The sequence below is a fragment of the Heterodontus francisci genome, chromosome 13 (assembly GCF_036365525.1).
Source record: "Heterodontus francisci isolate sHetFra1 chromosome 13, sHetFra1.hap1, whole genome shotgun sequence".
In the NCBI taxonomy this organism is placed as follows: domain Eukaryota; kingdom Metazoa; phylum Chordata; class Chondrichthyes; order Heterodontiformes; family Heterodontidae; genus Heterodontus; species Heterodontus francisci.
In genome coordinates, this window is record NC_090383.1 from 7,541,934 (window position 1) to 7,554,178 (window position 12,245).

At 45.5% G+C, this 12,245-nt stretch overlaps 1 protein-coding gene across 3 annotated transcripts in view; it reads right to left on the reverse strand.

Annotated features, from left to right (window-relative positions):
* The window catches only part of ism1 (isthmin 1), an 88,893-nt gene that overhangs the window by 16,702 nt on the left and 59,946 nt on the right, over positions 1–12,245 (reverse strand). For 2 of the 3 annotated variants that reach the window (XM_068045723.1, XM_068045726.1), the window contains 2 exons: positions 4,503–4,761; positions 3,732–3,875 (listed from right to left, as the gene is read on the reverse strand). In XM_068045723.1, the coding sequence (XP_067901824.1) occupies positions 3,732–3,875; positions 4,503–4,761 (403 nt within the window). The remainder of the gene's footprint in view (positions 1–3,731; positions 3,876–4,502; positions 4,762–12,245) is intronic. The other variant, XM_068045725.1, reaches the window with a different exon arrangement.

Sequence of the window (12,245 nt, forward strand, 5' to 3'; positions counted from 1 at the left end):
GCAATCCCAGCACAGTGATATTGGGAGCACTGCTCCCTGCTGATTTTATATAATAATGCACCAGATTACTTCAATAAATATTTTGTGCTCCCGGCCGCAGCACATGATATACCGAAAGGGTCACTTTGGGTAAGGGGTGATTTACCTGGTGCTAGCAGCTCTTATAGGGCTGCTAGTGACCCTTAAAGCGGTCCTACAACTAAACATGGCTGGACACAAAGAAGAGTGAAGAACTGCCCCGTGTCGTGACACTGATTTGGAGGTCTTGCGGAAAGTGTGGCTCTTTCTGGAGTTGAGGGGCCACCCTGCAATGATGAGCAGTATGGATGGAGGTGAGAGAGAGAGAGAGAGAGAGAGAAAGAAGAATGGTTAACCTATGGTCTCAAGCTGGGAGTAAATAATTTGCTGGGTTGTGCAAGGCTACAAAGCTAATTGTGAACATGTGGCTTAATTTTACATTGTTGGCTTACGATGTACTTCAACTGTGCTTCATTCTATCCCTAAAGGCAGATACTGATTGCGGGCAGTCAGCTGCCTCACCTCACCCTCCCACACAGTTAGGAAGCAGAAGACACACACTATATACTTTCACTGCAGGGAAACGCCAGGGCAAGACACTGAACAAACCGATGCCACACTGAGAGAGTTGGTAACTGTTCAGCAGACTCACTCTGTAATGTGTCCTGACAGCTCTCTTAGTATGAGGGAAATTAAGGTATTAATTAAGACATTCTTAATAAACAATTGCATCCGCTGGAGGTGATATTTTAGTTGGCAATGGTATTGAGCACATGTGGAGATGACTGTTGTGCATATAATTAAAATTTGGTCCTACTGAGTTAGCTCTTGTTGTGCAGGTCTTTGGTCGCATGAAGAGATTTGTCTTCTGGTTGCTGAAGCCTATCTTCTCCCGCCTAGACCGTGGCTTCAGCCCATTGTAGGCCAGTGTTGTGTAGTGCTCAGTAGGCTACATTACTCTTTGAGATCTTCGCTGGACTGTACTGAAGCTTGATTGGCCAGATATGTGAAGTGCTGCTTGAAAATGCTGATGACATTCTGAACCCACAGTGTTTTATCTGTCCTCACATCTTGTCCTTGGGTCTTGCTATGCTGACGTCCCTTAGCTTCTCAGCATCCATTCCCTGCAGTCTTCTAGTCAGACTGCTGTAGAATGAATGAATCATGAAAGCTGCCAGGTTAGCAGGCATTCGTAAGTATATCCTGTTTCCCATGGTCACAGGTGAGCTACACATTCATGGAATGGTAGCTCTTTCCGTGCATGGAGTAGCTTTACAGGCAAAATGTCCAGTGAGTAATTTCCTCCTTATCTTGGTAAACTAGTCCAGGCCTACAACCTTCCCAAGATCTTCTCTCAGAGGGCCGTGAGTCTGTGGAACTCTCTTCCCCGCAGAGCGGTCTTGACAAACAAGGGAGTCAAAGGGTATTGAGGCCAGGCAGGAAAGTGGAGTTGAGTCCACAAACAGATCAGCCATGATCTTATAGAATGGCGGAGCAGGCTCGAGGGGCCGAATGGCCTACTCCTGCTCCTAGTTCGTATGGGTGCCTCCATCATATCACTCGGGAGAAATCTGTACATCTCCGAACCCAGACTCCGAGTCCTGGCAAAGGTCAGTACCACAGCTAAATCCGATTCTGGTTCTGATTATGGGTTAGAGTTCCCTGAATAACAAAAACAACTTGGATGTTTATGGCACCTTTAGCATAGTAAAATATCACAAGGTGTTTCACAGGAGCATTATTAAACAAAATTGGATGTAAGGAGATACTAGACAGATGATCAAAAGCTTGATCAAAGAGGTAAGATTTAAGAACAGAATAAGTGGGAGGGATTGGTTAGCTCAGTTGGCAAGATTGTTAGAGTCTGGCATAGAATAACACCAACCGCATGGGTTCAATCCCTGTACTGCCGGCGGTAGTTCTTGGGCCTGCTTCCTTGCTTTGCCTCATAGTGACACTCTGACAACAAGGACATGATAGAAGAATTAGGAGTAGGCTATATGGCCCCTTGAGCCTACTCTACCATTCAATACAATCATATCTGATCTTAGCCTCAACTCCCCTTTCCTGTCTGTTCCCCATAGCCCTGGACTCCCCTATACTTCAACACTCTGTCTAACTCAGCCTTGAATATATTCAATGACTCAGGCTCCACTGCTCTCTGGAGCAGAGAATTCCAGAGATTTACAATCCTTTGAGAGAAGAAATTCCTCCTCATCTCCATCTTAAATGGGTGAACCCTTACTCTTAAACTATGCCCCATATTTCTCGATTCCCCCATGAAGGGAAACATCCCCTCAGCAGCTACCCTGTCAAAGCCCCCTCAGAATTATATATGTTTCAATAGGATCACCTCTCATTCTTCTAAACTCCAATGAGTAGAGGCTCAACCTTTCCTCATAAGACAAACCCCTTCATCCAGGGAATCAACCTAGTGAACCTTCTTTGAACTAGAATATCCCTCCTTATATAAGGAGACAAAAATATACACGGTATTCTAGGTGTGGTCTCACCAGAGCGTTTTAAGGGAGCAGAGAAAGATTGACAGGTGGAGGGGTTTAGGGAGGGAATTCCAGAGCTTAGGGCCCAGGCAGCTGAAGCTATGGCTGCCAATGGTGGATGAGCAAGAAGCCAGAATTGGAGGAGCACAGAGATCTGAGGCCATGTAGGGCTGGAGGGGGTTACAGAAGTAGGGAGGAGTGAGGCCATGGAGGGCTTTGAAAACAAGGATGAGAATGTTAAAATTGAGGCATTACCGGAGTGGTTGCCAATGTAGTCAGTGAGCACAGGGCTGATGTGTGAACTGGACTTGGTGCGAGTTAACAATCAGGAGTAAAGAGTCTGGTGGATTTTCTCTGACCCCACCCCCAGCTCATGGATATTGTAGTCACCTATTAACAGTTATAAGCCAAGAAGGCAACATTAGGAAGGGGAACATCTAAACCTAAACAAGAAAGAAATCTCAGACTCTTCCAATCGGCTAGCTAACCTATCAATAGCATGTGGAGTGTGACAAATGAGAAGAAATAGACATTAATGGCAACAACAATTTTGTAACGACCGTAAACTGCACACTTTTGAAAATGCAGCAGTTTCTCACTCCTTCTATATGTCTTCTCAATTCTGAAGGTTGCTAAACCACTGCACACGTTCTGACCTCCCCATTGCTTGATAGTATCAGTGCCCTGATATTCCACCTGTCCGACCCATCACACATCTCCACATCCTCTTTGTCATCTGCCTTTCCACTTTTCCAAACAGTAGAAACCCTAACAACTTTCCTCATCACCCCTGAATAATGCATCTACACTCTGTTACTTTTTCCAGTACATCCACAGATCTTGACGCATAGAAGGGCATTTTCAAATTCACAACTTATATTTGACATGGTTGAGATAAGCATCCCAGGAGGTGATGGGTTAAAAAAAATCCATTCTTCTTACACTGGAAGCACATCAGACAACCAGTGCAGCATTAAGCGCCTCGAGATGTTTTTTTTTAAAAAAAGACATCAAAGGCACTATGTAACTGCAAGTTGTTGTTGTCTTTTAGCGACATAAAATTCATTAATGTGAATGGATTGCATTGTGAACTGTTTTTAATTGTTGAATCATTTTCTGTCTGTACTATAGCGCATATTAATTGAATCTTCACTTAAGAATGTGTTTGTGAGATTAGTAAGTTTACAGTATATAAAAGAAAATGTTACTGACCAGGACAGTTTGCCATGTCACACGACCGTGATTCAGTGGCAGTACAGGCATACCCACAGGACCTGGTACGCTTTTGGTTGCCACTGCCGCAGGTTACGCTACAGAGTGACCAAGGGCTCCAGTCGCCCTCTCCATCTGCGTAATCTGCATGAAAAAGCAAGCATACTCGCAGTTAGCGCCATTGCGATGAGACGCATAATTGGGACCACATGCTCGATTTGGAGCTCAGGCCCAGATCCTGCCGTTCGCATGCCATTCAAATAACTTTCACACACACAGCTGTACAAAGGATTGCCTGCACATTTTTTTTTTTCGCTCTTTCAAGCCAAGGCAGCTGGAATGTTTCAACTGTAAATCTTGATTATGGAGCTAGCAACCTTCGTCACTGACCTCTCACTGCTACCAGATAGACAGCATGTAAACAAGAAATTAAAAACGCATTTAGCAGCGAGATTCAATACTCTTTATTATTGCTTCTGGAAATGACAAAGAGAAGATACCGGGGGTGTGGGGGAGGTGGTGGGGGGGAGAATCAATGTCAATTTTTCTCGTTCGGTCATCTAGGTAATAAAAGAAACATATTGATAGGGATCTTGCCACACAGACGCAGATATTTTTGCTGCACAACTTGCTTTACATCAATCAATATCAGAGAGTATATTCCCACTGCAGCGTGTACCAATTTTATTTCACTTGGCTTATATCCAATATCTCTCTTTTCAAGTTCTCAGTTTCACCGATGCCAAGAACAAGGGAGGAATGTGGACATACCATACTCAGTCTGCCCCTTGGATTGCCATCTCCGATGAGTAACTGTACTTCTATCCCAGCTGCCCATAGGATTCAAGAAATTGCTGTCTTCACTGGCATGGCCATTTTCCTCATCACCTTCACTCCAGGGAGCTGTTGCTGATGACTTTTGCCACCAATTCCTCCAGTCAGATGATGGTACTGGCCAGCTTGGCTTAGTCACTTTTCGTAAATCCCTTTCTGCCTCTATTTCAGTTCCATCTACGACCTCAATCGTGACCTGCACAGTTCAAAACGGCTAATGTTATGGCAAGTGCACACATCTACAAATTATGCAAAAATAAGCTCATCTTCACTTGTTCTTGAACAAGAACAGAAACTAATTCCGACAGTGTTGCTGAAATGCTTTGTATAGTCTGGAGTTGCTGTATTTGAGTGGTAGATACAAACTCACCTTAGAAAGTTAAATCCAGTCATTTCAAGTCTAAGGGCCCTTTTAACAATGTGATAACTGTTAATTACTGCCAGTACACCTCTCTGGCACTGAAAATTAACTATTGCAAGTGTTAAGTCTCATTCCTTAATGTTTTAATTGTTGTTGGAGGTTTTAAAATTGTAACATTTGTATTTAATCTTTTTTGTTTCAAAACTTTCCTTTTCCCTTTCACTTAATCCAATCTTTCTTTCCCTCTTTTTATTTTCTCTTTCTCTACCTGATTTGACATTGAATTCACCCACTCTAATTTACAATTCCTTCCCAGTCCTTGCCCTGTTAATTTCATAATCCTTCAAATTTAATTGCTTAAGGAGATACACAGTTGCTTGCCCTCTTCACTCAGACCACAGATTCCCCCATTTCCCTCACTGTGACGTTATCAGCTCACACTTCCAGCAACTTGCCACGCTAAAAATTTTAAAACCTAAATGAGTCGTGGCTAGTCTAACTAATGGCAGATGCCATTAGATCTCATGCCACAGCAAATTCTGGCCCAATATGCTGTAGCATGGATTACTACTATTTAGGTTGTCATTTGTTGTTCCTCAGATGGCAAATTTCTGATTTTAGCCCAATTACTGAGAGTAGGGACAGACATTTTTCCCAAGATATACTGAGCGGTAACAGAGAGATGCTGGTGGAGGCACAGAAGCATCACTCTCACCTGTCCATCTGGGTCAAGGTATTTAAAAAAAAAACTTGCATTTTTATAGCACCTTTCACAACCACAGGACATCCCAAAGTATTTCACAGCCAACGAAGTACTTTTTGAAATGCTGTCATGTAGGAAATGCAGCAGCTAATTTGCGCACAGCAAGCTCCCACAAACAGCAATGTGACAATGACCAGATAATCTGTTTTTAGTGATGTGGATTGAGGGATAACTCCTCTGCTCACAGGATCTTTTACCCCCACCTGAGAGGGAAGGCGGAGCCTCGGTTTAACATCTCATCCAAAAGAAAGCACCTCCGACAGTGCAGCACTCCCTCAGTACTGCACTAGAGTGCCAGCCTTCATTTTTGCACTAGAGCTGGACTTGAACTTATAACCTTCTGACTCAGAGGCAAAAGTGCAACCCACAGAGCCACGGCTGACACTTATGGCACATGACTAAAGTACAACTGAAAAAAAAAGAGGAAAAGGCAAAAATCTGTGATTTAAAAATTACCAAGTCCGTGATTTGGGCCAATGAACTGGGACAATTGGAACGACCTCAAACCAGACTTTCCATCTTATCATCACCCCATCTATCACTCGAAAGACAACGCACTTTTTCTGCGTTTGCACCAAGCAGATCGTATCAGCTGCTGGATAGAACCACATCCCATCCAAATAGATAAACATTAACATTGGCTCATGGCCTGGGTTTAATGAAAGTGCTGCGGCAGCATCACTAGAAAGAGGAACTGTTTCGCTAGATAGGGAGAAATGGAGGTCTAGAAAGCTTATCCCTACCGAAACCCGGCGAGAGAATATAACATACAGGGCAGTATAGAAAAATTGATGGTGTAAGAATTTTAAGACTGCACAGAACACCCAAACTTGTAGGAGGTAAAGGGCAGGAAACTCTCGCTGTCGATAGTTTCAGTGGAAAAGTTAGCACGATAAAATTATCAATTTGGTTTCGGCACAAATTGGCCAACTTGTGAAGTTCTCAATCTTATGATCCAGAAATGCAGCAATTGTTCAAATGATGAGTGTGGAATTAGAGCTTTCACGATCCTGGGCTGTGGTGATCCAAGTTCCACTGAGAGCAGTCTGGGTGGTCACTTTGCTGAGCACCTCCGTTCAGCCCACAAGCGTCACCCTGAGCTTCCGATCGCCTGCCATTTTAATTCTCCATTCCCTTCGAACTCTGACTCTCTGTCCTCTGCCGTGAAACACAACAGAAGCTCAAGGAACAGCACCTCTTCATTCGATTAGGCACTTTACAGCTTTCCATGCTTGAGATTGATTTCAATAACTGCAGATGATAACCTGTGCCACCAGTCTTTTGTACAGCAGCTGCTGGTAATAGTTCTGCTGTCGTCATTTACACCTCCCCGAGACCCATCTTTTGTTTCTTTACTTGTTCCATTACCATCTCCTTTTGCCTTGCACCATCATCCCTTTTGTCATTTAATCTCTCCTGCCTTCCACCCCATCACAGACCTTTCCTTTAGCTCTTTCCTCTCCTCCCCCTTTTCCCTGCCTCTGTACTTGCTTAAAACCTGTTAGATCGCTAACATTTTCCAGTTCTACTGCAAGGTCTGAAACGTTAACTTTCTTCACAGACACTGTCTGATTAGCGGACTGAATGCTTTACCTGTACACAAGGCACAAACATTAGATCATGAAACATTATTCTTCTCATTATTGTGACAATATTGAAACATAAAAGATTCTAAGCGGGCTTGACAGGGTAGATGCTGAGAGACTGCTTCCCTTGGCTGGAGAGCCTAGAACAAGGGGCATAGTCTCAGGTTAAGGGATCAACTGCACTGCTTCCCCACTCCCCCCAATGAATTGCTCTGTTGCCCCCACTGTTAACCCCCACCCCAGAGCTGCACTGTTCCCCACACCCCACAGCTGCACTGTTCCCCCCACCCCACAGCTGCACTGCTGCCCCCACCCCAAAGCTGCACTGTTGCCCCCACCCAAAGCTGCACTGTTCCCCCTCACCCCAGAGCTGCACTGTTCCCCCCACCCCAGAGCTGCACTGTTCCCCCTCACCCCACAGCTGCACTGTTGCCCCCACCCCACAGCTGCACTGTTCCCCCCCACCCCACAGCTGCACTGTTCCCCCTCACCCCAGAGCTGTACTGTTCCCCCTCACCCCAGAGCTGCACTGTTACCCCCCACCCCAGAGCTGCACTGTTCCCCCCACCCCAGAGCTGCACTGTTCCCCCCACCCCAGAGCTGCACTGTTGCCCCCACCCCAGAGCTGCACTGTTGCCCCCACCCCAGAGCTGCACTGTTGCCCCCACCCCAGAGCTGCACTGTTCCCCCCACCCCAGAGCTGCACTGTTACCCCCACCCCAGAGCTGCACTGTTGCCCCCACCCCAGAGCTGCACTGTTACCCCCACCCCAAAGCTGCACTGTTGCCCCCACCCCAAAGCTGCACTGTTCCCCCCACCCCAAAGCTGCACTGTTCCCCCCACCCCACAGCTGCACTGTGCTGCCCACCCCATCCCCTTCCTGCCTCCGCTAACCCGCCGAGTTCTGTACTTCTTAGACTTTTACCATGCTTAGGTTCAGTCATGTAACTACATAGCTTTTCTTTATCCATTTGAAGTCTGTGTGAGAAACACTACTTATCTATCTGTCAGGAACCAATTAAAAAAGACACTTAATTTACAGACTCTGAACACATCTTTTCAATTCCTTACCCATCCCCCCACCCACCCTTGGAACAACTTCATTACAAATTCACCAGCAGCAATGCCACTGGGGATCTGCTAGCAAACACTAAAAAAAAAACTAGCAACAAACCAAAGCATGTCAAATCTAATTATGATTGTTCTACAAATCCGATTTACTAGAAAGAGTGTTGATGCTGACACTTCCTGTTTAAACACTTTCAACAAGATCCAGCAGAGAACGACATTTCCTTCCTCCTCCAATTCATATAAACTGGGGCAGTTCAGTGTGGCTGAAACAGCTGAATACAGTGCTATTAAACTGGCACCCGATTGTATAGCTTCCCCCCACACTCCCCCCAACCCCACACCCCCTCCGTTGGAAAGTCCATGATGAAAGGGGAAAACAGAGTGAACATTTCACATCAATGACCTCTCATCTGTTCTGACGAAACATCACCGATCTGAAACATCGGGCTATGCTTTACGCCCCCCAAAGAGCGGGAAGGTGGTGGGTGGGAGGGGGAGGCTCGGGGGGGGGGGGGGCCCTTCCCAACCTGTTCCCGCCTCCACTTTACGCAGGATGGCGGTGGTGAAAAATGCCCCGCCGACCCCAGGCCAGTTAATGGCCACTTAAGGGCCTTCGCCCACCACCACGGGGATTGTACCCTTGGCCAGTCGGGTAGCCCACGACAGAAAAAAGCCACCCGACAAAAGCAGGCAGCTTTCTGACAGCCTGGGGTGATGATCAGGCACCCTGTGACCGACGGAGGGCAGCCCCCAATGCTCTATCCACCCCCAACTCGCCCCGACCCCCCCAATCGACCATCCTTGCCTCACCAGGGCCCGACCAATCACACCCCTGCAAGGCCCCAAAAACTTCCCTTTGTTCCGGGGCTCCCCGACATTTTCCTTCCGATGGCTGTGTTGCAGTCCCAGCAGTGACCACCGCTCCTGGTGGCGCTGCTGGAACTAAGAGCTACCAGCCCACTGATTGGCCGGCAGCTCCATTAGGTGGGACTTGCTGCCTCAATGAGGTGGAAGTCCCGCCTCAGACCAATTAAAGCCCTGGGGACCGTAAAATGTGGTCCAGATCCCCAGGCCAGGCGGAAGCAGGTTCGCCACAGACTTTTCATTGGTGGACAGCTCCTGTCCGCTGAGGATAAAATTCAGCCCATTAACTCTGTTTCTCTCTCCACAGATACTGCCAAACCTGCTGAACACTTCCAGCATTCTCTGTTTTTATTTCAGATTTCCAGCATTTGCAGTATTTTTCTTTTCCATTATGGAAGGGTGTTTTTTTTGGTACTGACTGTGAATGACTTAGGATGTTGTTTCGTTTCCAAAAGACGGAGGACCATAAAACGCAACTCAACCACATGGATATCATTGGAACATAAGGAGGCCATTCAGCCCCTCGTGTCTGTCCTGCCAAGCAATCAGATCAGTGTGTGAAGAAGTGCTTCCAGACATCACCCCTGAACATCCTGACTCTAATTTTAATGTTCTACTCCCTTGTTCTGGACTCCTCCCCACCAGAGGAAATAGTTGCTCTCTACCTACCCCGATGAAATGCTTTAATCACCAAAAACACCTCAATTAGATCACCTGTTAATCTTCTACACTGAGGGGAATACAAGTCAAGTCAATGTAACCCTTTTACCCATCACTTTACGGGTTACACTGCCTACAGCAGAATTGCCAATGAATTAGTGAACATGATAGGTCGCATTTTTTGAATGCGCACCCCCAATGAAGAGGCTAAGCACCTGAGATAGGGACAGAAATCTTTGAATGATTCTCAGTGCAGTTGAGCTGGCAAAGAAAATATTCTTACTGTTTCAGTTAATCGCCAGATTCTCGACTCTCCAACCAGGGGGATAACAGACTCTCAGCATCTTTCCTGTCAAGCCCACCAAGAATTTTATACATTTCAATGAGATCAACTCTCATTCTTCTAAACTCCAGGGAATATAGAAAAATGAAAAGACCTGCCTTCAAGACCCTTACAGGATATCTGGTTAGGGTGTTGCTGGCATAAAGAGACTGAGTTGAGCATGCGTGGCTCAAACTGCACCCACATATTGCTCAATCCGGTATCAGGCTCGTGGAACCGGCATTAGGACCCGAATTGAACATGATGGGGTCTAGTTCCTGCTTTATGATGGTACCCCAGGCATGATGAAGTCATCGACTGCCAATCTGAACTTGCGTCTGACAACTGTCTGGGTTTGTTCTCCTTAGAGCACAGAAGGTTAAGTGGAGATTTGATAGAGGTGCTCAAAATCATGAGCGGATTTGCTAAGAGTTTCTAGTGGCATAAGGGTCGATGGATAATCAGAGGACACAGATTTAAGGTGATTCGGCAGAAGGACCAGAGACGACATGAGGAAACCTTTTTTTATACACAGCAAGTTATGAGCTGAAATGCTCTGCTTAAAAGGGTGATTAATACAATTCAAAAAGAATTGGATAAATACATGCTGGGAAAACATTTACAGGGTTAAGGGGAAAAAGAGCAGGAGAGTGGGATTATTTGGGTAGCTATACCAAAGAGCCAGCACAGGGAAGATGGGACAAATGGCCTCCTTCTGTGCTATACCATTCTATAACTCTATGAAATTGGTCGCCATTCACATCCTCCCCACCCACCTCCTCCCCCCACATCCAGTGTCCAATTTCCCCTGACCTCCCCTGGACTGTCTGAGTCACAAGGCAGAAGAATGCATGAAAGGGAAAATTAAAAGTGTTCTGTATCCTTGACAGTTGGGAAGCAACTGCAAACTGTTTACATCCTAAAACATCAGTGGCTCTCAAGCTTTTTTGGACAAAGGATCCCTTTTCAAATAGATTCATAATACCCCTGAGATGAGCTTCCGAACCCATATTCATGAAGACCGCCTGCTTCCACCTCCGTAACATTGCCCCTGCCTCAGCTCATTTGCTGAAATCCTCATTCATGCCTTTGTTATCTCTAGACTTGACTATTCCAATGCACTCCTGGCTGGTCTCCCACATTCTACCCTCCATAAACTTGAGGTCATCCAAAACTCTGCTGCCCATGTCTTAACTCGTACCAAGTCCCGTTCCCCTCTCACCCCTGTGCTCGCTGACCTACATTGGCTCCTGGTCAAGCAACATCTTAATTTCAATTTTCTCATCCTTATCTTCAAATCTCTCCATGGCCTCACCCCTCCCTATCTCTGTAATCTCCCCCAGCCCCACAACCCTGCTTGTCACCTGACCTAATATCTCCTTTCCGAAGAAGGGTCACTGACCCGAAACGTTAACTCTGCTTCTCTTTCCACAGATGCTGCCAGACCTGCTGAGTGGTTCCAGCATTTCTTGTTTTTATTTCTAATATCTCCTTATGTGGCTCGGTGTTAAATGTTGCTTTATAATGCTCCATGGGACATTTTATTACATTAAAGGTACTATATAAATATAAGTTGTTGTTGTAATGACACTCCCCCATCTAAATTATAAAACTATATAATACCATATAATGAAAGTTCTGCATGTAAAGAGTGTTTTAATAATTCTTCCAAGAAAACTATGTTAGAAATTGGGAACATATGTTGAATGTACAGATGATATTTAGCTTGGAATAAGGTAGAGGATTAGATTGATGCTGTATGTTTTGTGACACTAGAAACAAGCGGAGTGACTATTTTGATATATGACAATTGATCCAGGCGCAGGGGAACCAATAACCCAGGAGACAGTGTGTGGCTTGATGATGTCGCTGCAAAAGTGGAAAGCTAACTGGGTAGATGTCTAAATAAACATCAAGATTATAAAGTTGTGTTAGGATTGTATTTTAACCTTGTTTAACATAGGTGTTTGCTAAAATGTGTAATTTAACCAGTGTGTGAGAAGAGAATAGGAGGTGTTTTTGTAAACATAGGGAATCATTCTAAGCTATAATA